A 27,121-nucleotide genomic window follows, 5' to 3' on the forward strand; every position below is an offset into this window, starting at 1 on the left:
ACAATACAAAAGTCTTAATTGGCTCTCTTGTTATGTATTTCTTTTTGTTTTGGCCCTTTACATAAATGATTAATATATAAAAAGAAAAACAACTTTCATGTAGCTTAAGTTTTAACAAAAATCAGCAAATTAACTATTTTACTTTTTTTTCATTTTTTTGTAAATAGTCTTTAATTTTTATTTTCTTAACTTCTATACTCTTAAAATGTAATAATTAGCTTTAATTTTTAAAAACATAAAATTGTTTTTATCCCAACTTCTCTTTAAAGAAGGAAAACTCAAAATAAGAACTTTGCAAAAACATTACATTAAGTTAAACAAGAACGTATTTTATATCTTGTTATTGATTCCCGCTACCCACTTATATTCAATGTTTATTCTATTTGAATTTTTTTTTTATTCTTAAGATAACCAGATATTAGGCATATCTATTATTAATGCAATCCTTTCTTTGGTTAGAAACTAACATCCAAAGACATGAATCATCATCAAAGTCAACTTCCAATATTAGAGACAAGCATCAGAACACAACTTAATGTTACTTGAACGAGCAATATTAATCTAGCACAACATAGATACAAAGTTTAGAATAAAGTCAACTAGTAGAACTATATGTAGTACGGATATAAAATCACATCAATTTCTCCAGGCTACAACTCCAAACTCCCATTTTTTCATGATTTCTGCATGATGATAAGCACAAGGTGAGATTTTACCCAAAAAAAAACAAAACAGAGAGACTCATAACATACACTTTACAATAAAAGATAAACATAAAAAGAACTAGTCTTCCAAATGAGGGCATCTCTAAAGTCTAACCTGCATTGGAAGGTACAATTTGAACTCTGGAGGGAGTTCCTCTTCAGAGTAGAGGCGGTCAGAGAAGTAAATCCTTCTCAGGCAACAGTTTGCATGTACCTGAACTCGCAGTGTCTCCACGTAATTAGTACCATATGCTCTCTTGGTGAAATCAGCCAGGTTAAACTGGATTTGATTCCACCCCTCATCCATTCTCAGTGGCATAGTGCACATGTAGGGCTTTACCCGAGTGACAGCCTATTATGACATGAAAATAAGAGAACATGAAATCATTTGTAATCCATATTTGACAGTAATTCAAAAAGAAATGGGATCCATGTATTTCAGAAAACATATCAAGATTGTTTTAGCAAAAATGTTTGTTATAATTTTCCTAATCTTTTTATTTTTATAAACATCACAGTATACCTAAAGAATGACATTGGATGATAATAAGAACTATTTTAACACTAATATTCCCCAGTCTTACGGTGATTTAAAAATGAAAGATTGTACTTAATCTCAATGCAATTCTGCACATACAAACTAATCGAATGTAGATGCAGTAAAAAAATGTGAATTTCATCAGACTCGAGGAACATAACCAAGATTCTTCTTCTAAGACTTTCTAACTAAAAAATACAATGATCCAAAAATAGAATCATGCCAAAGCATTACTATTTAGAAAATCAAAGTTCTCTATAATATTAGGTACAAGCAAGCAGTCATGCACAAAATACATATGGAAGAAATTAAAATTCTGCAAGTTGTGGGTAAACCAGAGGTCTCTACAAAGGTCTCTGCCACCTCTCCTCTCTCAAGAAATTGGTTCTTGAAGAGTGCCCCAGGCTCCAATGCTTACCAGAGGAGGGTCTGCCCAAATCCATTTCATCTTTGGTAATTTACCATTGTCCGTTGCTCGAAGAACGTTGCTGGGAACCCGAAGGCGAAGACTGGCCAAAGATTGCTCACTTTTGTCCGTTGCTCAATCAACGTTGCCGGGAACCCGGAGGCGAAGACTGGCCAAAGATTGCTGACATTGAAAACGTGTTATTTTTATAAGGTAGTGAGGTTGATCATAAAGAATTATGGTGAAAGATGTAGATGCTTCTCTATTGCCTGCAATTTACTAATTAATTGTTTTCTAAACTTATTTTTGCTTTCTGCTTGCTGGACGCCGCCGCTCTGTTATTTATTATTCGACTAAATAATTGTTTAATATAGTTTCAAGTGATTGATTCTGCTTGGATAAAATATTTCACTCTTGAATTTTACTACTAATTTTTTCGATAAATTATTATGTTATCCGCATTATATTTTTGACATATTGTTAATTAACTTGAAGAGTTTTAAGTTCTAGGTTTAATATAATTAAAGGTGATTTCAATTCCTACCTATTGAGTAATATGGAATTCAATTTATTACATTAGGTGTCATTTATATAAAAAAATTTCTTTTAAAAAAAGATCAAAATGGAAGTTTAAAAATAAATTAGAGAACTAAAATAGTAATTAAACTTATAATTTATTACTCTTACCCTGTAATAAGACTCTTTCTTTAACAAAATTGATTAATTTAGTTAGTAATATTAAATTTATTAGTAATTTATATTATTTTTTTAAATTATCTTTAAAATTATTGAGACTCATTATCAATTTTTTTTTCCACTTAATTACTTTCTAGCTAATTAATGAATATGTGTTAATCTTCTTCTTTGATCCTTATAAGAGGGAATATATTTATCTTTTTAATTGATATTTATTATAAAATAATTAAGAGTATTTTGATAAAAAAAAATAATAATTAATGTGAAAGAGAATCTATAAATAGTATTATAAAAAAGAAAAATATCTTATTGACGGAGGTAGTAATTGAAGCGTACATACAAATTTATGTTAAAATTAAAATAATACTTCAATCAATTACTATATAATCATTTATAAATAAAAAATAATTATAATATATATATATATATATATATATTTTTTTTTTCAAATTTTATTTTTAATTAATTTTATATAATTAATTAACATCTTTATAAAAAAAACTTAAAAAACACTATAATTAATTAATTACATAAAAAATAGTATATAATAATTATAAATAAAAATAAAACAATAAATTTTCAAAAAAAATGAAAATAATCTATTTTTTATTAAAATATATTAACTATTTCAAAACAACAATCTAAATAACATATTATAATTAAAAAATACAATAAATATTTAAAAGCATACATCAAAATAATCTATTTTTATTTAAAAAAACAAACAATAGCTATTTAAAAATAAAATAAAATAAATATATTTGCAATTGAAAAATAAATATTTAAAAACATAATTCAAAATAAACTGTTTTTATTTAAAAAAGAAACAATAGCTATTTAAACAATAAAATTAATATATTTACAATTAAAAAATATTAACTATTTAAAAACATAATTCAAAATAAAATATTTTTTATTTAAAAAAACAATAGCTATTTAAAAAATAAAATTAATATATTTAAAATTAAAATATTAACTATTTAAAAACATAATTCAAAATATACTATTTTTATTTTTTTAAAAAAAGAAAAAATAGATATTGAAAAACAAAAATAAAATTAATATATGTACAATTAAAAAATTAAATATTTAAAAACATAATTCAAAAAAAACTATTTTTATTTTAAAAAAAAAAAAAATATATATATATATATATATATATATTTAAAAACAAAAATAAAATTAAGATATTTACAATATAAAACATTAACTATTTAAAAACATAATTCAAAATAAAATATTCTTATTTTAAAAAAGAAACAATAAATATTTAAAAACAAAAATAAAATTAATATACTTACAATTAAAAAAATTACCATTTAAAAACATAATTCAAAATTATCTATTTTTATTTAAAAAGTAAACAATAACTATTTACAAACAGAAAACAAAATAATATATTTATATTTAATAAAAACAATAACAATTTAGAAACAAAAATCAAAATATTTTTATAAATAAAGAACATTTACTATCAAAAAAATTAATTTATTAATAACTAAAAAAACATACAAATTACATAAATACGAATTTATGTAATCCATGTGTTTTTTTTAATTATTAACCCATCCGGATTAGTTAATCTGTATAACTCATATGGATTACTTAATTCGTATGTGTTATACGGATTCCAAAGAAGACAAAGCAACCATTAAAGAAGGGAAGAAGAAACCTTACCTCGACGATGGAAACCTCCTCAAAGCTAGCAATGGAAGCAGTCATCGGCAGCAGCACAACACAAAACAAAGAAGAGGATGCAAGAAGACGAAGGAAGAAGTGGCGTACGGACGAAGAATAGGAGGGAAGGTTTTTAAAATTTAAGTGAAAGACATTTTTGTTACTTCACTTAAATTATTGATGCACAAGCAATATTACAGGGTGTATCTAGCAATATCGTTCCTGTATATAAGCAATTGAAAGGGGAAGAGGAGGGTTTGCCCAGAAACCAAACATCTAAGACTTGCCAAAGATTGCTCACATTGAATTCCTTGTAGATTTCACCATGGTAATGGTGTTGATTTTTTTAACCATGGTAATCCAATTAGCATTATTTAGGGGGGAAATGGGTTTGTCTGACCAAACTAATATTCAATACGGCAAAGTAAATTTTGCATTAGTTGAATTTTCCGTTTGCCATTTTTTTGTAATAAAACTGGTATATGATAATTGGTTATAAAAATGAGTCAAATTATTTCTTAACTTTAACATTCAAATAGAAAATTTTATGCTACATGACCATGCTGCGGTGAAGAACTCACTAGACTCATTCTAAATGAAGTGTTTATAAGTTGTATCCGATCAATATATTTTCAATCGATGTCATCGTATTGGTAGACATGACATAAGGGATAAAATGTTTGAAGTTTAGATTGGGCACATCAGAGTCATTATGATGAATTTAAAAGGAGATTGGATGTTCGGAGTGTAAGAGTCATTATGATGCCGTCATGTTATTGTTGTAGTTTGAGGTGGTTGAGGGAGCAAACAAGGTGCAATAGAGGAATTGCAAGATCTATTTGATGGTGACGATGAAGGTTGATGGTGGTTTGAAAATTTGTAAACAGGGTGGTTTGAAGACTTGCGAGATCTGCCTAGGGTTTGAAGATTTAGTGTCCATGGCCATGGATTTGACTTTACCCATTAAAAATTGAATCTTGGCTAAATTTGAAGAATGAAGCTTACCCGTTTCCATGAAATTTGAAGAATGAAGCTTACCTTTGAGTTTGTTGATCTGATTTGTGTTTCAATCTTAATTTGAAATTGTGCATAAGATGAATTTTGGTTTAGGCTAATCATTTTTGTGCTTGAATTAAAAATTGAGATATAGCAATTTGTGAAGACTTTTAGCTGCTAGAATATGTTCAAGACTTTTCAAATAAGTTATTCATGTCATTTTTGGCAATTTTTAGCCACCAAGAAATAAAATAAAATAATAATAAACGAATATTAGGACACCATTTAATGTCTAAAATAAATAGAAATGATGAAAACTGTGAATGTAATAAAAGTTGAAAGATTAAGAACAATTTTCAAAAAGTTTCAGGATGAAAGACAAAAATTTGAAAAAGTTAAAGGATGAAAAACATAGTTTGCTCTAGAAAAAAATTTATAAGAACCAAAATCAAAACATGCTCATTTTATAGAAACTAAAAATATAGTTAAGCCTAAGAGTATATATAAAAGAGTAATAGGTGAATGTGCCTACCATCAAACCACCATTTCATATATCAACAATGTGATGGACCTTTATAGAAGACCCTTCTTCAAAAGGACAAATGTTTTCAATAGGATTACACAAATTCTTCCATCTAACGGAAATTCTATGTTCCATTTCTAATCTGAGTAGATTTTTGTGATCATCTACTACTTTTCATTGATTTCATGCATAAAAGATAAACTGCTCTGTCAAAAAAAAGAAGATAAACTGCCCTTATAAGCAAAATGCACCTGTGTAGGGAGTAAACTACAGATAGGTAGGGTTTTGCCCTTCAAAATTAAACACATAAAGCCAAGTTGCAAAAGATTGTAGCTTCCATGACAGAATGCTTTGCTTCATATCATTTATTCCAGAAAGGTCCAAATTTTTTAAGTGGCTTTATCTACATGCAAAAATCAAAAGGTCAGGGGAAGTTGACAGAAGAAAAAAGGAGGGAAAAGGAAGCAGAGGCTTGGGTGGAGGTGAGTCATCATATCATATATACACAAACTTACGCTCCAGAACATCTTGCCATCAATAAGGTCAAAAGGAACAGGACCAAATTTTCTAAATAATTGTTTTCTAAACTTATTTTTGCTTTCCGCTGAGTTATTTATTATTGGACAAAATAATTGTTTAATATAGTTTAAACGCCGCGCTGAGTTATTTATTATTGGACAAAATAATTGTTTAATATAGTTTAAAGTGATTTTAGTCCCTGGATATTGTGTAATACGGAATTCTAGCCACATTGGTGCATGCTGCTGTGAATTAAGAGCAGCTAATGATTTGTAGGCATCCTGTTCAGCGTTTCACCTGTTTTGTAGACTTATATTATCATTGGTTGATGCTGTTCATGCTTTCTAGTATTTGTTACTTTTTTCATTAGTTATATTGTTTGTTATCGTCGTGAGTTCAAAGGATCAATCACAAATGGGATGAAATTTTAATTGGATTTATGAAATCTAATTTATGTAGTTACTACTTTTTTTTCTCCTTTTTATGATGCAGTGATTTATTTTTTATTTGATACCAACATAAATAACACCTTAAGCTCCCCGGTAATATCTCAAATATTTTTATAAGCTTCAATGGATCGACTATTGAGCTAATTCTTGGTCGGAGTAACACTATCTAATATTTTGAATTAGGACTTTATCTCTATATTATTATGAAGTATTCGTATGTTTAAGGCCAATGTCACAAATAATTTGTTAGCATGAGAAAATGTTTTCTATATGAAGATGGGATAGTTATAAAATCAACGCATTACTCCTCTAGATAATAAAGTCGAAGTAATATTTCTCTTAATGTAATTAAACATTATTTAGGGAAAAAATGAATTTATCTGGTCACACTAAATGAAATGTTTAAGTAATAAAGGTTTGTAAAATCTCTTTTCATATATCATGCTGTTATATCCTTTTGTTTGACATTTATTTCAGGCTATGACTCAGTTAGTTGCTAAATCATGTGAAGATGCCCGGCAAAAGGTTTGTTGTGGCTTTGGCTTTCCTTAACTTTTTTGTAAGGTTTCAGTTAGCAATTTAAGGGAATAATAATAGTGTAGTTGTGGAAAGAATGAAATTCTCCCTCGCTCTGTGAATAATATCCGCTTTTTTAACTTGAATTATTTTTATAGTATCCTAAAAGAATTGAAATTTATAGAGATGTAGAGTTTGATGTGAAAGTCAAAAGTCTTTAAGTGATCATAAAAATAAAAAAAAATATAACATAAAGGAACAATAAAAATTATAGAAAAATATATTCTTTTACTTTATTGTGAGTGAACACTGTTATCATCAATTTGATATATTTTAACTTATTAATATATACCGAAGTCATTTTGGAATATAGGTAAAAATTAACGTGATCAATGCAACTGCATCAATATTAACAAAGATAAATAAAATCAATTATGATCACTGTAAGTGGTAGTGACTTGTGTCTCTTAATTAAATGATTAATGATTTGAATTCTATTTGGCATTTAAGTATAAAATAAATTGTGTTGCGAGAATAGTATAACTTTTATATCTATAAATATTGTTGTTATAATATTAAAATAATGACTTCATTAATTCATTAATTTAAAACCTCCATGATGTTGGTGACAATGAGGTTTTGAATAATGATTTTTTTTTTTTTGCAAAGAAATCATCATGTTGCTATCGTAATTCAATTGTGATGAATCCCATGAATCATATGACCATGATAAGGAACTTGTAAAAGGTGATTGAGGGATCAAATTGATTGGAAAGAGGAATTGTGAGATCTATTTTGTGGTATTGATGAAGGTTAACAATGGTTTAAGAATCTACTTAGGATTTAAAGATTTCCTGTCCATGGTGGGTTTGACTTTAACCACTAAAAATTGAATGTTCATTAAATTTAAAGAATGAAGCTTAACTCTAAGTTTGTTGACCTAATTTATGTTTCCATCTTAATTTGAAATTGTGCATGTGATGAATTTGGATTTATGCTAATAATTTTTGTGCTTGAATTTAAAATTGGAATATAGCAATCTTTGACGGTTTTTAATGCAAGAATATGTCTAAGACTTTTTAAATAAATTATTCATGTAATTTATGGCAATTTTTAGTGGCTAGAAAACATACTAAAATAAAATAATAATCAAAGAAAATGGTCACGTCACCAATTAGCATCTAAAAAATAGATAAAAATGAAGAAAATCATGGACGAAATAAAAGTTGAAAGACTAAGATCAATCTTAAAAGGGTCAGAAACGAAAACTAGAAATTTGAAGAAGATAAAGGACGAAAACATAGTTTGCTCTAAAAATTTTTTACATGAACCAAAATCAAAACATGATCATCTTAGAGGAACTAAAAGCATATTTATCCCTACCAGTATATATAAGAAAAGAGCAATGGGTGAAAGTGTCCAACCAACAAACCAGCATTTCATATATCAGCAATGCAATGGGCCTTTATAGTCGAAGACCCTTCTTCAAAAGGCCATAGGTTTTCAATAGGATTACATAAATTCTTCCATCAAAGCCAATTGAACAACCATACAAGACATATTAGGGATGTGCTCAAACAACAGAAAATTCTATGTTCCATTTCTAATATCTGAGTAGATTCTTATGATCATCTACTACTTGTCATTTACTTCATGCATAAAAGATAAACTGCTTCGTCAAAAAAAAAACAAAAACAAAAACTGCCCTTATAACAAAATGTGGCAATTTCAATCTTTGGTGAGCAAAGTGCACCAGTCTAGGGAATTAACTACAGATAGGTAGGGTTTTGCCTTTCAAAATTAAACATACAACAAAGCCATGCTGCAAAAGATTGTAGCTTCCATGACAGAATTCTTTGCTTCAGATCATTTATTCCAGAAAGGTCCAAATTTTTTAAGTGGCGTTATCTACATCAAAAAATTAAAAGATCAGGGGATGTTCACAGAAGAAAAAAGGAAGCAGAGGCTTGTGTGGTGAGTCATCATATCACACACAAACTTACCCTCCAGAACATCTTGCCATCAATAAGGTCATAAGGAACAGGACCAAATTTTCTTGAATCATTGCTGTTATACTTGTTATCTCCCTCAACCCAAACGGCACCCTTTGGCACCTATAGAGGGAAGGCATACTTAGACAATGAAATCTCCAAAACACATTCAGCGATGGAAAAAATTAATTATTGTCAGAATTTTCTAGACCAAAGGCCATCGAATATCATGCCAATTCTTAATGTGAAGAAGCAAGGATGCTAGATACCAGTCATCCCAAAAATAACAATTAAAATACTGGCAAAGCAAAACCCATAATCAAAATGATCACAAAAAATGGGAATTTAATTTTCATAAGAATTTGACCATACCACAATCGTCTTAGACTTATCACCGTTATCAGGAGAGGAAATGTGTGTAAAACTATCACCCTCATATTCATAGGTCTCAGGATTGGAAATGTATGTAACGCTATCACCCTCCAATCCAACCACACGTTTGGTCATAAAGTGCCTAGGGTGTTGAGGATTGCGCAAGACTACAATATCTCCACAAGTAACTTTACCAAACCGGGGTGAGATCTTTTCCATTAAGAACACAGCTGTTTTCAAATCGATAGTAGGAAGCATGCTAGGACCATAGGTCTGCAGCAGCACTAGAAGTGGTTACTTGATAAAATAGAATTTAAGACAGGTTGACATAGAAATCATGCTTACCACAGCAGGGGCGATCAAATAGGTTTGGGTAACGTGTATAAAACAGTAGATCTTAGAAAACCTCCATCCTGCTTTAATAATAGGCACAAATGCCTCCAGGTTTCTCAATATCATCACTTCCGTTTTCCTCAGCAGGTACAAATCCCAAATACTGTTATCCTAAGTGGAAAAGAAAACAAGTGCTCTGCTCACCATTAGCAAACCTAAAACATGTCAGATGTGAGTGTTAGTATGAAGAAGGACGAATAGCAAGGGTTTTGCAGCAGATGAAGTTTGGGTCAGAGATAATGGTGGTGTAGGTGGATCAAAAGGTGTCAGATAAATAAGATGATGGGAGAAAAGAAAATTGAGAAAAAGAATAAATAAGAAAAAGCATGTATGCTTATTGTTAGCTCATTATATAACACAGAAGTAGCACTATCACATTATTTTCTACTTGACAAACCAAATTCAACTTTTTCTCAATTTTTATGACAATGTATCAATCAAACAGCATCAAGAAAGAAGTTGTATATCTCTTGGTGACGCAAAAGTTTATTCGCGGGTCAAGTATATAATATCAATGTACCTTTCCATAAAATCAACTCTCACGACTAATTTAATAACAACTACTATAGGCAAAAGTGAGATAAAAAGAAAATACAAACTGAAGTAGATTACAACAAAAGGAAGAAAAACTGCCTTCTACAAAACAACCCTGCAGCAAGTAATAACCCAATTGCCATTATAAGCATTTGATGCTAACAAATTTAGATGCCAGAGTTAAACAAATAGTAGTAAATCAAACACTGCAAAATTCATTCATCAAGTGTCTGTTTGGAAATTAGAATTCTTTAATTTTAGTCAAACAATCGAGAATTTTCAAATTCTCTCCTTTTAGTCAGAAATTAGACTTCCTTAATTTTAGTTAACTGAAATTTATGTTTAAAATTTCTTGAATTTTAAAATCTTCCAAATAAAATATTCAAACACCAAATTTTATCTTAAAGAATTTTAAATTCCTATTTAAATTATTTTCCCTGTTATAAATAGTTCATCCAAACAGTGTGCAATGGCTTTTTTTAAAAATTCTGCCTCAACAATGAACACCTCGTCCTTTTTCAAACTAAAAAAGTTATGAAACCTAGTAGAGATTAGAAGAATCATAAACAAACAGTAGATATTATCATTCTAATTATAAAATCTAGGGTTTTAAATATCAATAGCGGTCTCATTTCGGTTTTATTGTGTTCACTGATATCGCGGCAATTAAAATGCAACAGTTCATGATTGAGGTCATGAGCAATTAAATTTTTTTAACCTTTTTCTAAAACCTAACAGAGAAACAATGTAGAAAACCAATGCTTCGGCGTGGATATTTGCTTGCCATTGTCCCATTCCATGTAACCAATTTCAGTAAAAAAAAAAAAAAAAACTGTTGAGAACACAAACAAGTAAGCAACCACACACCACCATTTCGAGGATTTGCAATACAAATTTCTTTCTCCGCGACAGAAACGCAAACGCGAAGAACCGAAACAAACACGTTCACGCTAATAAAAACAAATATAAAGGGGAACAAAGAGTCCTCCAAAATAGAAGGCAAAGAGAGAGAGAGAGAGAGAGAGAGTTACCGGTTATTGCTATTCTCTCTCTGATTTTGCCACCCAAACACCAAAGAGTTGCAGAAGAAGGCTTCTTTTTGCAATGAAATGTGCACAAAAAATGATAGTGACGAAGCTCAGAGGCCCAAGAAGCCACTAGCAACATGGACTCCTACACCAAGCCCAACAGACAAATCATAACACCAGCCAAGTTCAAGGATTATATATAAAATATTAATAAATGTAGATTATTATAGTTGTGCCTTATATATTGTCCTCCAACTTTTATACAAGGGAGAAGAATTAATGAAAGTCATTATGTTGATATTATAACAACAATATTTGTAGATATAAAAGTTATATTTTGAAATTATAATAAATAATTTGAATTAGGCTAGAAAGTTTCTTTTAAATTGAAATTATATGATTAGTTATTTTTAAACAAATTTTGACACCAACATATTTTTTGACACCAATTTTTAAATTACACAAAACACGCAGTAATAACTTTTAGTTAATTATTAAGTTTTGTTTAGTGTACACAGTACACTAAAGTTATATTAGACCTTAATTGGATAATTGCTGAAATATAATAATAATAAATTTTATGTAAAAATAATTTAAAATTCAAAATTTATTTTTTTAATTTATTATATTTCTATAATTTTATTCACTATATTTTAAAATATAATATATAAAATTAAATTCTATTTTCCCATAGAATATGTATAAGTATGTAAGCTTTATTTTTATTTTATACATTATACATTATATTTTTATAAATTTATGTATTTTTATTTTATATATTATACATTACTTAAATTCTATATATATGATTTAATAACATTGTTTTCTATTTTTTATAATATTTATGTATGTTATTTATGGACAATTTTTTATCTATATTATAATAAATAACATAAATATATTAATATAGATGAAAAAATATTATCACTAAATCATAAACATTATTTTAAAAAATATATAATATATAAAATAAAAATAAAACTTATATAAATATACATATCCTAATGTATGTGAAAATAGAATTTAATCTTATATATTATATTTAAAAGATAATACATAAGATTATAAAATATAATAAATTAAAAAAGAAAAAAATTGAACTATTTTCACATAAAACTTATATTAATACTATATTTTACACCAAATATTCAAACGAGCACTTGCATGTAGTGTTGAATGAGTGTGTATCTCACTCCAAAGACCCTAGTTCTAATCCTTCATTAAATATTTTTAAATTTTGAAATATAGGGATACTAAGATAGTGAATTAAAAAATAAGGAGACCAATTTGATGAACATTGGGAACCATATTGAATTTAATATAAAGTCCAATTTGGGTCTGGCTTTTGTGTTATAGTCAAATTGGGTCTTTATCAATGTATAAATTCCATGTAAATCATATTGAACCTTAATGAATCATTTGTCACAATTATGCTTTATATTTTAAAATACTTAATTTTATAAAATTTGATTATAACATATTTTCATAATATAAAGGGTATTTATTTATTATCATTTTTATATAATTATATAAAATAAAAAATGAGTTTGTACAAAACAGAAATTAAAACACTAATGATAAGCATGATTTATTTATCTTAATCAAATAATTTTAAAATAGGTTTTTAATTTTATTAAAATTATCATAATATAATTATAAATGTTATATATTTATAAACAAATATTGTAAATATTGATTTTTCAATTTATGAATATTAATAATATATTCAGTTCAATATTTAGTATTAGATTCTAAATTATTTTTATAAAAATTAGAATTCAGTCGCTAATTCGGTTGCCAATCTCAAAATAGTATTGACTTATAGCCACCGAATAACTTTTGGTCGCTATCTTCATAATATAGTTACCAAATCATATTCGATCGCTATCTTCATAATATAGTTACCGAAACGTATTCGGTCGCTATCTTCAAGTCCGCCTCGGTCGCGAACTCGGTTGCTATTACACTTTTGTATGCACAGATTTATAGTGACCGACAGTTTCAGCGACACTATCTTTCGGTCGCTAAATCTGTTACTGACAATAGTTAGCCACCACGCTTAAGTTCGATCGCAAATTCAGTTGTAATAAGATACATAATATAATCGATCACTATTTTAGTCCCTAATAGCCACTGAATGGTTTCGGTCGCTAAATCACATTTTTCTAGTAGTGAATTACAAACCAAGTGACTTGACACAGATCAATTCATGCTAGACAGTGAAAATCCCTAATTGGAGAGAAAAACCATAGACAAAAAAAATTCTTGTGATCCAAAACCATTCATCAAAGATCGATTAAGCTACAAGTATTTACAGATCACAGAGCTCAGCATTCACAGATAAAATCCAACAAAGAACCTCTCTTGGTGTGCATCATGTGCACGTGTCCACGATTGAGAACATACATCAAACACACTTTGCAATCTAAATAAAACAACTAATTTACACAGCAAACAAAGTGATTATTACCAATAAAATCAAGAATAAACATCCAAATTGTCCCCAAAGAACAACAGACATAAGCAGTGTGAGTTCTTCTTAGTTAGGGCTTGCACATATAGCTAATTAATATATTATTATGAAGAAATTAATATATGCAAATGAATATTGCAGAGATAAATCTCAAATTGAAAATTCGATTGCGAAGGGACTTACTAAATAATAGTTGGTGCCCAATCGAACACAGTCGCAGGGTTGTGGTTCAATGTTCAACATCAGGAATATGTGATAATATACGTTTGTTCTCTTGGTTGGCAAACTTGCGCAAAAGATGCACAAGTTACACATTCCCAAGGGTGCTTGTAGACGTGATCCTGTGTATATGTTTTTACCATTATGCTATTTCTTCACTCAATTAAGTCAACACACCACACAAAAGTTTTGATTTAGGGTTTAGCCGCTAATAAAGGAGGAATTTCACTCAAGCAATTGAATCTGACAGGGGAAATAAATAATTAATTCATCAAGCTTGTTCAAATCAGAAGTTAATATCAAAGAAATTAAATTAACAGTTAAAGAATCAAGTCCAGGAAAAATAAGGAACGAATTAGCTACAAAAAATTAAATTATCGAGAGGTAGATCCTAAAGAAACGTGACTATGCGTCGAAAGCAGCTACCGCATAAATCGAATTCACAAAATCAATCGACAATGCACTAATAATAGAGAATCGAGGGTTCAAAAATACAAAGATATAATAAAAGATTAAAAGGAGTGTGTGTTAGAATTTATGTCTCATGTGAGAGGCATGTGACTTATGTAGGGACTAATAAGTAAATAATTAACGATTAAGGACTAAATTGTAATTGGGCTTAATAGGAGAAGTTTCTAGGGTTGACTGCTACTTGATGGGAGTAGTGGTTATAAAAGGGGTTTAATACCCACTAACGTGAAATAGGGTCCCCTTCCTGACCAGAAAAGTGTTTTCTCTCACTCATAGTCATCACTAACGGAGAGAGGCAGAAAAGAAAGGCCAAAGGAAGTGAAATCTTATTTCTCTCATTTTCCAAGGAGATCAAAGTGCACCGGAGAGAAGTTCCTATGGAGAAAGGTACAAGTCTTCCTATGGAGAAAGGTACACATCATTATCTATTGTTGTTTATTGATTGTTTGTGAGAACCATAGGTTTCAAGATCCTGTTGTTTCCTATCATTGATAGTCTAGGAAACCCCTTAAGAATTTTTACATGTGGTATCAGAGCATGTGTTATGAAATTTATGATTCTCCAAGAATGATTTAATTTCTCTTAATTATGCATGAACCCTAATTATGAAATTTAGGGATAATTTAATTTCTCTCAATTATGTATGAACCCTAATTATGAAATTTAGGGATAATTTAATTTCTCCCAATTATGCATAAATCCTAATTATGAAATTTAGGAATTTTATTTTCCGCTGCATGTATTGTTTTATTGGTAATATTTTATTATTGTTGAATACCAATTTTTGGAGAAAGTATAAATATTATGTAAATTTGGAGAAAACCATTGTGGCTGCCACTATCTATTTATAATGGAAAAAGAAAGCGTGAGTTGCAATTCCAATTCATGGAAAAGCTATGGCTGCTACAGTAGGTTAGTAAGTGAAGGAATTTTGAAAAGTTGCGCGCTGCGTAGGTATGTTTGTTCTTATAAGAAATTTTGGAAATTGCTATTTGCAACCTTATGTTTGCTATTTTCAATCCCACTTATTTTTATTTTTTATTTTTTTTCTTTCGAAAAAGTTATTGTTGAACGTGATTAAAGGATTGAAAGTTTATGTTCTGCAATTAAATTAATGTGAATATTTTACAATTATTGGTAGCAGTAAATATATGTATATGCTACATAGCTTGAACGTGTTTGAATGTAAAAACACAAATAAATGCAAATATTATTTTATGGTCTGGAATGAAATTAATAGAATGACTATGAATTGTTAATAGCAATAAGTATGTGCAGGCCATATATATTTGGTTGGAATTAAATGTATGTTGAATTTGTTAGTCACCAAAGTGGCCAAATTTGTAAGGTTATTTAATTCCAAATTAATGATTATTTCAATTATACTTGGTTGGAATTAAATGTATGTTGAATTTGTTAGTCACCAAAGTGGCCAAATTTGTAAGGTTATTTAATTCCAAAATTAATGATTATTTTGATTACTCATAGAATAATGGATGCTAAATTATATGGTTATTGGTTTATGGGTAATTGAAATTCATTGTTATAAGGCATTTATGAATCGCCCAAAGGTTGATTAGTTGTTCTTATAATTAGTGAATATAATTGTAGGCGATTTGTGTGTATCATTAGTTTTATTTATATGCCCAAAGGAAATAGATACTACTAATTGGTGCATATTTAATTGCCAAATAATGTTAAAATTTTATTAGCATCATTATGTTTGTATGTTGTGTGTTGATGTATCACCCAAAGGAGAACATCAATATACATTGACTGTTATCTGAATGAATCATATGTATGACATGTATTTTATGTCTCAAAACACTTATGTGAATTTTATTATGTAATACATGTTTTGAATTCATTGGATTCATATGTATCATCTGAGCCAATTTTAATGGGCTTAACTTCTCTGACAGAAATGAGCAAGTTCAATTTCACCTTAGTGTTTTGGATCATGATCTTGCTATGTTGGAAGAGAAGTTTGTTACTATTATTGATGTTAGTAGCAGTGAAGAGAAAGTTCATTATAAAACTTGGGAAAGATCTAACAGACTCAGCCTAATGTTGATGAGAATGACTGTTGCAGAAAGTATTAAGACAACTCTCCCTAAAATCGAAAGTGCTAAAAAGTTTATGGGATTAGTAGGAGAGTATTCTCAAACAGCTGATAAGTCTGTTGTTGGGACATTAATGAGTACATTGACCACCATGAAGTTTAATGGTTCACGTACTATGTATGAACATGTCATTGAGATGACAAACATTGCAGCAAGACTTAAGACCTTGGGAATATAATGGTTGTAAATGAGAACTTTCTTGTTCAGTTTATTCTAAACTCATTACCGTCTGAGTTTGGCTCGTTCTAAATGAACTATAATACCATGAAAGATACATGGAATGTGCATGAATTGCACAGTATGTTAGATCAGAAAGAAACGAGGCTTAAGAATCAAGGAAGTCACTTAGTCCATTATGTTAGCCACCAAGGGAATCAAGGAGCTTGAAAAAAAATTTATGAAGAAGCATGATAAAGGCAAAGGGTCATTAAAGAATAATGACGACTCTTTGCAAATTCAGAGGAAAGGTATCAAAGGGCAATAATTGTCAATTTTGTGAAATTAAGACATTTCCAAAAGGATTGTCTAAAATGTAAGTCTTGGTTCGAAAAGAATGGTGAGCTTAATACTCATGTATGTTTTGAATCAAACTTAACTGTAGTTTCCCATGATACATGATGGATTAATTCTGGATGTATGACTCATGTTTCTAACATTATGCAGAGATTCCTTACAATCCAAACCATAAGCCCAAATGAGAAGTTCATTTTCATAGGGAATGAAGTGAAAGCTCTAGTGGAAATAGTTGAAACTTATTATTTAAAACGCAACACTGGACATCGTTTAGATTTACTGGAAACTCCTTATGTACCTAGTTTATCTAGGAATTTAGTTTCATTATCTAAACTTGAAGTTACTGCATACTCTTTTAATTTTGGTAATGGATGTTTCAATTTATTTAAGCATAATCATCTCATTGGTACTGGTATTCTTGTGATGGTTTATATAAATTGGAAATAGACAGTTTGTATGCTGAAACTGTTTTAACTCTGCATCATAATGTTGGCACTAAACATAGTTTAGTGAATGAACGATATGCTTTCTTGTGGCATAAACGTTTAGGTCACATTTCTAGAGAAATGATGGAAAGATTAATAAAGAATGAAATTCTTCCTTATCTAGATTTTACGGATCTAAATATTTGTGTGAGTTGTATTAAGGGAAAACAAGCAAAACATACAAAGAAAGGAGCTACAAGAAGCACTCAGCTTCTTGAAATTGTGCATACTGATATTTGTGAACCTTTTGATATTAGTTCTTTCGGAAAGAAAAGATACTTTATCACCATTATTGATAATTATTCACATTATGGTTATGTCTACTTACTGCCTGAGATTTCTCAGGCAATGAATGCCATAGAAATTTACTAGAATGAAGTAAAAAGGCAATTAGACAGAAATGTGAAAATTATTAGATATGATAGAGGTGATGAGTATTACGGAAGATATGATGAAACTGGGCAACACCCTGGTCCATTTGCTAAGCTTGTTCAGAAACGTGCATTTGTGTGTAATACACAATTCCCGGTACACCACAACAAAATGGTGTATCAGAAAGGCGGAATAGAACTTTAATGGATATAGTTAGGAGTATGTTAATCAATTAGACTTTATCCGTATCCTTGTGGATGTATACCTTGAAAACTGCCATGTAGTTGTTGAACAGGGTTCCTAGTAAGGTAGTTCCAAAGACACCTTTTGAGCTGTAGACAAATAGGATACCTAGTATAAGGCACCTGCATGTTTGGGGTTGCCAGGCAGAAATAAGGATTTATAATCCGCAAGAAAGAAAATTGGATGCAAGAACAATCAGTGGATATTTCATTGGTTATCCAGAAAAGTTAAAAGGGTGTATGTTTTATTGTTTTAATCATAGTATGAGAATTGTCAAAACTGAAAATGCAAGGTTCATTGGAAATGATGAAATCAGTGGGAGTACAGTTTCACGAGAAATGGAAATTAAAGAAGTTAGAGTGTAAGTCCTTTTAGCTTATGCCTCTAACAGTAAGGTGATTGCTCCTTCAGTTATTACTACAAAATTAATGAAGAGGAGCAACACAATAATGAACCCATGATGCATAATGAACCTATTATGGAAGAACCACAAGAAGTAACATTAAAGAGGTCTCAAAGAGAAAGGAGACCAGCTATTTCGAATGATTATGTGGTATTCCTACATGAAACAAAAACAAACTTAAGCATTAATGATAATGATCCAGTTTTGTTTTCACAAGCTATAAGTTGTGATAATTTTGAGAAGTGGTTAAATGTCATGAAAGAAGAGATAAATTCCATGGAACATAATAGAGTTTGGGACCTTGTAGGATTATCAAAGGGTTGTAAGAGAGTTGGTTGTAAGTGGGTCTTCAAGACTAAACGTGACTCTCATGGCAACCTTGAACGTTACAAGGCTAGACTTGTTGCCAAGGAATTTACTCAGAAAGATGACATTGATTATAAAGAGACATTTTACCGGTCTCACGAAATGATTCTTTCAGGATTATTATGGCATTAGTAGCCCATTATGACTTGGAGCTACATCAGATGGATGTGAAAACTGCCTTTCTTAATGGAGATTTAGAGGAGAATGTTTGTATGGACCAACCAATGGGGTTCTCAGTTGAAGGAAAGGAACACATAGTGTGCAAACTAAAGAAATCAATATACAGTCTTAAAGTAAGCTTCCCGCCAATGGTATTTGAGGTTTAATGATACCATTGTTTCCTTTAAATTTAAGGCAAATACTGTTTATCAGTGTATGTATCTGAAGGTCAGTGGGAGTAAGGTTATTTTTCTAATTCTGTATATTGGTGATATCTTGCTTGCAACTAACGATCTTGGTCTTCTTCATGAGACTAAGAAATTTCTCTCTAGAAACTTTGAAGTGAAAGATATGGGTGAGGTAAGCTATGTGATAGGGATAGAAATATTCCATAATAGATCACAAGGATTGTCAGACTTATCTCAGAAAGTATATATATCGATAAAGTACTAGAGAGATTCAAGATGGAAAGGTATTTAACATCACCTATTCTAATTTAGAAGGGAGACTAATTTAGTCTCGCAGAATGTCCTAGAAATGATATGGAACGAAAATAAATGAAAGCTATTTTGTATGCATCAGTTGTTGTTGCATCTGAAAGCTGAATTTGTAGTATATTTTGAGGCTACAGTTCAGATTAATTGGTTGCGGAACTTTATTTCAGGGCTTGGAATTATCGACAGTATTGCTAGGCCGCTGAAAATGTATTGTGATAACTCCGCAACAATATTTTTTTGTAAGAACGACAAGTACTCTAAGGGTGCTAAGCATATAAAATTGAGGTACTTTGTCGTGAAGGAAGGAGTTCAGAAACAAAGAGTGTCAATAGAACATATTAGCACAAACCTTATGATAGTTGACCCTTTGAATAAAGGATTATTGCCCAAGACATTATAGAACATGTTGAAAGTATGGGCATTATTGTTATTGATGATCATTAAGTGTAATTTACCTTATGTAATTTTGCTGACACTCTGAGCTCAATTATGATATGTTTCTGATTACCTGTTTTCTATGTTTGCATGCATGTTTGTGTTAGAGTAATGTTAACAGGTTTTGTCTTGAAAGAAGACATTATGTTGGACCAATTATGTACTCCTAACTTATGGTCATATTAAGGAGAAGACTAATTTGTAGTACATGGAAGGGACTATGTCGATTAGATGATGTACAACCGCCATGACTCAAATTGGTTCCTATTCTTAATCATGAAATTATGATGTACCCAATGTATAGAACAATTTAGTCAATTTTAATGCGCATTATGTTAGTTAATCTATTTATTTATTTAGTCCATAATGTTTATTAATGTCACATGAGCCAAGTGGGAGAATGTTAGAATTTATGTCTCATGTGAGAGGCATGTGACTTATGTAGGGACTAATAAGTAAATAATTAACGATTAAGGACTAAATTGTAATTGGGCTTAATAGGAGAAGTTTCTAGGGTTGACTGCTACTTGATGGGAGTAGTGGTTATAAAAGGGGTTTAATACCCACTAACGTGAAATAGGGTCCCCTTCCTGACCAGAAAAGTGTTTTCTCTCACTCATAGTAATCACTAACGGAGAGAGACAGAAAAGAAAGGCCAAAGGAAGTGAAATCTTATTTCTCTCATTTTCCAAGGAGATCAAAGTGCACCGGAGAGAAGTTCCTACACTCAGATTTCGCATTTTGGTCAAAGTCCCATTACGCCGTTCAGCAAGATCTAAAACTTTAACCTAATTGGGCTGGGCTAAGTAATGTTTTCAAGGTGTTGCTAAGTGCACCAAGCATATTGCTTGTGCACCCAGAATAGAAAATGAAATTCCCAAAATGCCATTCATATAACACAACGTTCTAACCATCTGAGCTAATAAGCCAATTATATTATAAAATAAATAATGTTGCTATATATAATAATAAAATTTCTAATTTATATTTAATGCACATGTAAATTTAAATAATAAGTTTTGTAACAATTAAGTTGATATAACTCATACGATTAACATTAAATACACATTAGAAATTTTACTGTTATATATAGCAACATTATTTATTTTATAACATAATTGACCTATTAGCTCAGTTGGTTAGAACATCGTGCTAATAATGCAAAAGTCACAAGTTTGACTATTGTTTAGGCCATTAATTTTAAATTAATTCATAAAACATATTTTTAAAATTTTTAAAAAAAAACTTACGGATCATGTTTTCAGTCTACAGGACTGGCTTTTACTTCCTTCATATTCCATTTTGCTTCTTCACCTTCTAGTTTTAAAATATCCCTAGATTAAAACCTTCCAAGTCTTGGGCTTTCCTTGTACACCCCATAATTGCTAGTACACCCCACAATTTAATTATTTGTGGAGACTAGAAATTCATATAAGACTACAGATTGTCAATCTGTATAGGCCATATGGATTACCAATCGTTATTGTTTATAAGGATTATTAATTTGTATAATTATTTTTTAATTATAATTAATTAATTAATAATTTAGTCGTTAAAAAATTTATTTAATAAATAAAAAATAAATATTATTGCATATTTTTAATATTTAATTAATTAATTAATTTTTTAAAGTTAGTTTGTAATAAATATTTAATTCAATAAATTTTTGTTATTTTTTATGCAAATTAATTATATTTGAAAGTTGAAATAGTTATTTGTAATATTTTTATCATAAATTTATCTTTACTAGAATATGGGAAGTGTAGTCTACAAATATTTTTAAAAAAATGTATATTGATTTATGAATATATAAAAGTTTTAAAAAAAATAAATAATATATTGGTGAATATATTTTTATGAAAGTGAAATATTATTTGAAGAATGACATTAATTTTTATGTCTATTTTAATGTGCACCATAGTGGATTGGAGTCTATAGAGAATATTTGTTCAAACAACGTATAAATAACATGAAACACCTTTATTCCACACAACATACTTTCACAAACCAAATTTAATCTCAATACTATGGTATTTTTGGGATAGACAAACGGTCAAACCATGACTAACTCGAAATTAGTTTTTATTTTTTCAAATGAATCAATCATTTACAATCAAATTGGTGTTTATTTTCAAAGTTCTATTGCAATACCAATGTGAGTTCCTAATGAATATTCTTTTGAGACATTCGATGTTGCTCTATTTTTTCTACAAAGTAGTTATTTAGAATAAAATTTATAATATTTTAACTACATCATTCAAAGAATTAGAATAAACTAAAATTTTTGTTGTTGTTGAATGTTACAAAATGTGTATAATAAAATAAAATAAAAAAGCTCATTTTATCTTATGTTGAACTTTACAAAATCAAAATTATCTAGGTTGATATAGATCCTTGTACTTGAAGTTGAGTTGATTAAATACTCATCTGAAAAATAATTATTAAAATATAATTATTTATAAATTAAAATTATTATAGTAAATAAAATATAAAAAATTGATTGTAAGCAAAAAGTATGTAAGAATTTGAGTTAAAATAATTTATTTATTAAATAAGTTGAATTGAAAACAATTGTCTAAAGGGATTTGTCATTCCCACTATTATGAGTTATTGTTAACAATGGTGTTAATTACTCGAGGTATTATAGTCTTATGAGTTTATCTCATAACTAGTTTTTAATTATGTGAATCACTTTGAGAAAGTTTATCTCATTTACAATTGGCCTCGATCTTTAGATATTTTATCTCTTTGGCGGTCAATTAGTATAATTAAATCACTAATTATAACTTAAGAATTATATCCAAATATCACTACTACAAAATACACACTTTCTACATATTGATTTTAAAGGCCTTTTTATATCAGTTATTGAACTGGTGTATAGATTCAATCATGCTACAATTTTCGGAAGGCATTTTCCCTAATCCTCCCCACTTACCTACAATTTTTTTTTGTTATTTTTAAATTATTTGTTTTCTTTTCATATCTATTGACGAAATTTTTCTTTCTTTTTGGCTCTTTTAGATAAGTTTATAGAATAAGTTCTTCCGTACCAGTTTTTTTCAATTTTTTAAAAAATATTTGTGATAAATACTCAATTTGTGACTTTCATATTATTAGCACAATGCTCTAACCAATTAAATAATGTTGTTATATCTAACACTAAAATTTCTAATGTATATTTAATGCACATATAAATTTGAATAATAAATTTTGTGACAATTAATTTTGATATAAATCATATATAGATTTAATATATATTAAAAATATATTGATTAAATAATTCGTATGATTTATATCAAAATTAATTATCACAAAATTTATTATTTAAATTTATATGTGCATTAAATATATATATTAAAAATTTTAGTGTTATATATAGTAACATTATTTATTTTATAACGTAATAGTGCTAATAATCAAAGGCTTAGGCCATTAATTTGTCACAAATATTTTTTTAAAAAAAAAAATTGTTACCGAAGAAACTTCTTCTAGAGGAAGAACTTAATTAGGTATGTCTTGAAAAATCCTCAAACCTAAGTTTGGCATACTAGACTCAAGTTTTAGACTCTCGGAGCTAAAATTTGAATATTGTTGTACAATTTTTCTTAAAAAAGCTAATATAGCCTTGGAATTATGAAATTGGTAATTATCTAATACCAAAACAAAGTAACTTATTAAAATATGAGAAACTTTTCAAATTGGGATTAGATATAATATTTGAACTAGAAATATAAGAAATATCATTTTCCAAATACAAGCAAATTCTCAAATTAAAGAAATAAATTATGTTTTTATTTAACCTGATCTACTAAAAAGCCCAAGTCCACATCCCTTGAGCATTATAAATATGAGTCTCTTCCCAGGAAGTGGTGTGCACCAAACAAAAAGAAGAAAATCTCAAAAGGAATTTAGTATCCAAGTTTAGAAAAAATAGCGAAGAAAAATTAGCCTATAACTTGGATCAATGGTGCGTATGTGTCTAAAGTGAGAAAGAGATAGTGCATAGAGTTCTAAAGTGATTTGTTTTTCCCACTATTACAAGTTTTTGTTAACAAAGTTGTTACTCTAGATATTATAGCCTTAAGAGTTTATCTCACAACTAGTATTGATTAATGTGGATCACTTTGAAAAAGTTTATGTCATTTACAGTTGACTGCTTTAGGTCTAAACGAATATCGAAGGAATTTGATTATCTCATTAATATAATTAAATCACCAATTATAACTTAAGAATTATATGTAAATACCACTGCTACAAAATACACTGTCTATATATTGGTTGTAGAGGCCTTTTTATATCAATTTATTGAATTGATGTAGAATCAACCATTGTAGAAATTGAGATTTTTCTTCAATTCTCTTAAACATCTTTTTCAATCCTCCGCACTTACCTACAAAATTTATATATGTTTTTCTTAAATCATTTGTTTTCTTTTCATATCTACTGATGATTTTTCTTTTTTTCTTTTTCCTTTTTGTCTATTTTAGATCATATGCTAGACTTAGTTGTTTTAATGTATCGCTTTTTTTTACTTGTTTTGTAAATATGCAGTTACTTGGAGTTTCTTTTTTTTTTTTTTGTACTGTTAATTATTGGAGTATGATAGTGATAATCAAGAATTAAAAAATTTATTCTACTATATTTATCTGAGTAATTTTTATGGGTTTTTAGTCATTATTATTAGTTATTATTGTATTTTTTATAAAACTACTATAAAATGAAGAGACGATATAAGAAATAAAAATATATTAATTTTTGCTTTCATAATTTTCAAATTAGCGATTTTAGTCTTTTTATTTTTTAATTCAAATATTTTATCACTCACTTTTAAAAATGATTTCAATAGTTCAAATGATTTTAACTCTTCAAAAAATGATAAAAAAATGTAAAACTTAATATTTATAAATTAATAAAAAAATTAAAATATTTTTTTCTAAAACATTTTAAAAAAATCTGTTAAGAAAAAAATAATTTATTAATTGAGTTTTTAAAAAAATTCAAAAAAAATATGTTTAGAAATTATTTTTGGAGGAACCAATTTCAAAGCATTAAATAATTTGCTGATAAAAAAAACCAACTTTTCACCATATACAATGAAGTGTATCATTTAGGTAAATGATAATTTGCTTGTATTATTTACGTAAATAATTGATTAATTTGTATTTTTAATGTAAAGACTCCCAAATCAATAGAAAATTCTGAACATGAAATATGTGTATGAAAGATTTTATGGTGGTTAAAAATATGTTTAAAATAATATAAGTGAAATCAAGGCTGATCTTATAAGTATGTATTTGAGGTTGAATTAAATCCAAATTCTAACAACATTTAAAGTTAACGAAGTGATATTTTAATTTTAATTTGAGAATAATGCCTTCAGTACTTAAAGAAGTGAACCTAACTTTTGTTCATTTGGTAATAACCAAGCTCTATTTCCTTTGATTTTTTTTTATTCATTTTTAAGTGTTCTGATTTTGATTTTCTGGTATGAATGAATTTTCCTGGAGCTATTAAGTGTTTTTTGTGGGAACGTAAAGCCTGAATTTCAAACACTAAACAAAAATTCTAGGTTGCATTAAGTTGAGAAATACTCTGGGAGTTCTTAAAGTTGAACGATAATTCTGAAAGATGAAGATTAAGAGAAATTTGGGACAACTTCTTGAGTTTCCCAAAAGCTTTTGATGAATCAGATGCATGTGAGTTTTCTAGAATGGTTGTTTGGTGGAATTTTCTTATTGAATTGAGTTTAACTGCAACCTTTGAAAATGAAACGTTTAAGTAATAAGGATTTGTAAAGTTTATGAGGCATGCACTTCTCTTTACTGGTAGGACATTGCAATCAGCTAACTTGAAGGATCAAGCTGCTAGATTTTAAAGTTGGTATGGGATATTTTGATTGAACCATGTTGATACTTGACAACTAGCTTGAACAATTTTCTTTGTTGAATTATTGTAGTGCGCAGAACTTTTAATAATGTATAACTATTATTATCACTAGGCATTATAGAGGATGAAGGGGGTGTCGGTACAATTAAAGTTCTATCAAACTTTGGTCTTACTGTTAATGAAATTCTTTTTTTAAGGGTATATTTGATAAAATTAGTTAAAATATTAACAAATAATTAAAAGTTAAAAATTAATTTATTAAATTAGAAATGTTTAATAATATTAGTTATTGAAATAATAAAAAAATATAAAATAACAGAAAAATAATAAAATCTAGATTCATTTAAAAAACATAACGACAAAAATAAGTAAATATATCAAAGATAAAAATAAAAAATTATAAAAAGTTAAAAGTAAGCAATTTAAAAAATACTAGTTAAGCAACATGTCTAAAAATATTAAAAATTATTAAAAAAAACTCATTTATCAATCCATTAAATAAATTTTTTAATTAATAAAAAAAATTAAAAATTAATTAAAATATCTTACTAAACATAACTTAACTTAAATTATTTTTGATCAATTAATACTATCTTTTATATATGCTTAAGCATTCCTATGAGTTCTCAAATTTTCAAATATCTCATCATTATCTCTTTATATATATATATATATATATATACTTGTTATATTATATCGTCAATTTTATTCATCTTTTATATTCATCTCTTTTTATTATTTCTCTCCAGCTGTTTATGCTTTGGGTGTCCAAACATAATTTTCCTTTTTAGTTAATATTTGTATTTAAAATTAATTTGTTACTAATTTAAAAATGTGATCCATAACTAACAACACTTGATTCAGTTATTAAAAATCAAACTTATATTTCAGAAAAATGTAAGTACTTTATAAATATTTTTATAAACATTCAATGAGCCATAAAATATGTTTTGATGTCAGTAAACTCTCAAGATCTACCTCGTTTAAATTTTAGTAATAAGAAAAAATATATGATGCATGAAATGAAAAAATGAGAGTTATATATTAGATGGGGTTTATTTATATAGTATTATATAAATTTCATTTAATATAAAAGGTTCTCTGCCGCCACATTTGAATGTGTACACATAT

The 27,121-nt window shown here is 28.3% G+C and overlaps 2 protein-coding genes across 3 annotated transcripts; both read right to left on the minus strand.

Moving 5' to 3' along the window:
* Positions 1 to 538: 538 nt before the first annotated feature.
* Positions 539 to 2,043, minus strand: LOC102667576 (cilia- and flagella-associated protein 20). The gene is made up of 3 exons (XM_006594299.4): positions 1,661 to 2,043; positions 820 to 1,056; positions 539 to 683 (listed from the first exon to the last, which is right to left on the minus strand). The coding sequence occupies exons 1-3, from the start codon at positions 1,688 to 1,690 to the stop codon at positions 675 to 677; spliced, it is 276 nt and encodes a 91-aa protein (XP_006594362.1). The 5' UTR covers positions 1,691 to 2,043; the 3' UTR covers positions 539 to 674.
* Positions 2,044 to 8,594: 6,551 nt separating this feature from the next.
* LOC100805997 (mitochondrial inner membrane protease subunit 1) lies at positions 8,595 to 11,497 on the minus strand. Of its 2 annotated transcripts, none has more exons than XM_003542745.4 (5): positions 11,346 to 11,497; positions 9,733 to 9,935; positions 9,388 to 9,660; positions 9,028 to 9,138; positions 8,595 to 8,932 (listed from the first exon to the last, which is right to left on the minus strand). In XM_003542745.4, exons 2-5 carry the CDS (start codon positions 9,844 to 9,846, stop codon positions 8,891 to 8,893), a joined length of 540 nt encoding a protein of 179 aa, XP_003542793.1. In that variant the 5' UTR covers positions 9,847 to 9,935; positions 11,346 to 11,497; the 3' UTR covers positions 8,595 to 8,890. The 2 variants fall into 2 exon arrangements, with proteins under 2 accessions (XP_003542793.1, XP_040864157.1); XM_041008223.1 differs by having other exon boundaries at positions 9,733 to 9,861; positions 11,346 to 11,441.
* Positions 11,498 to 27,121: the final 15,624 nt, after the last annotated feature.

Source organism: Glycine max, chromosome 13, assembly GCF_000004515.6.
Source record: "Glycine max cultivar Williams 82 chromosome 13, Glycine_max_v4.0, whole genome shotgun sequence".
Classification (NCBI taxonomy): domain Eukaryota; kingdom Viridiplantae; phylum Streptophyta; class Magnoliopsida; order Fabales; family Fabaceae; genus Glycine; species Glycine max.

Excerpts from the sequence above, each read along its gene's own strand:
- LOC102667576 (XM_006594299.4), bottom strand. The coding sequence starts at position 1,690 with ATGAAATGGATTTGGGCAGACCCTCCTCTG. Across the intron at positions 1,057-1,660 it reads TTTGGGCAGACCCTCCTCTG|GCTGTCACTCGGGTAAAGCC; the intron begins GTAAGCATTGGA and ends ATGTCATAATAG.
- LOC100805997 (XM_003542745.4), bottom strand. The coding sequence starts at position 9,846 with ATGATATTGAGAAACCTGGAGGCATTTGTGCCTATTATTAAAGCAGGA. Across the intron at positions 9,661-9,732 it reads ATTTGATCGCCCCTGCTGTG|ACCTATGGTCCTAGCATGCT; the intron begins GTAAGCATGATT and ends GTGCTGCTGCAG. Across the intron at positions 8,933-9,027 it reads ATGGCAAGATGTTCTGGAGG|ATAACGCCACTTAAAAAATT; the intron begins GTAAGTTTGTGT and ends TTTTTGATGTAG.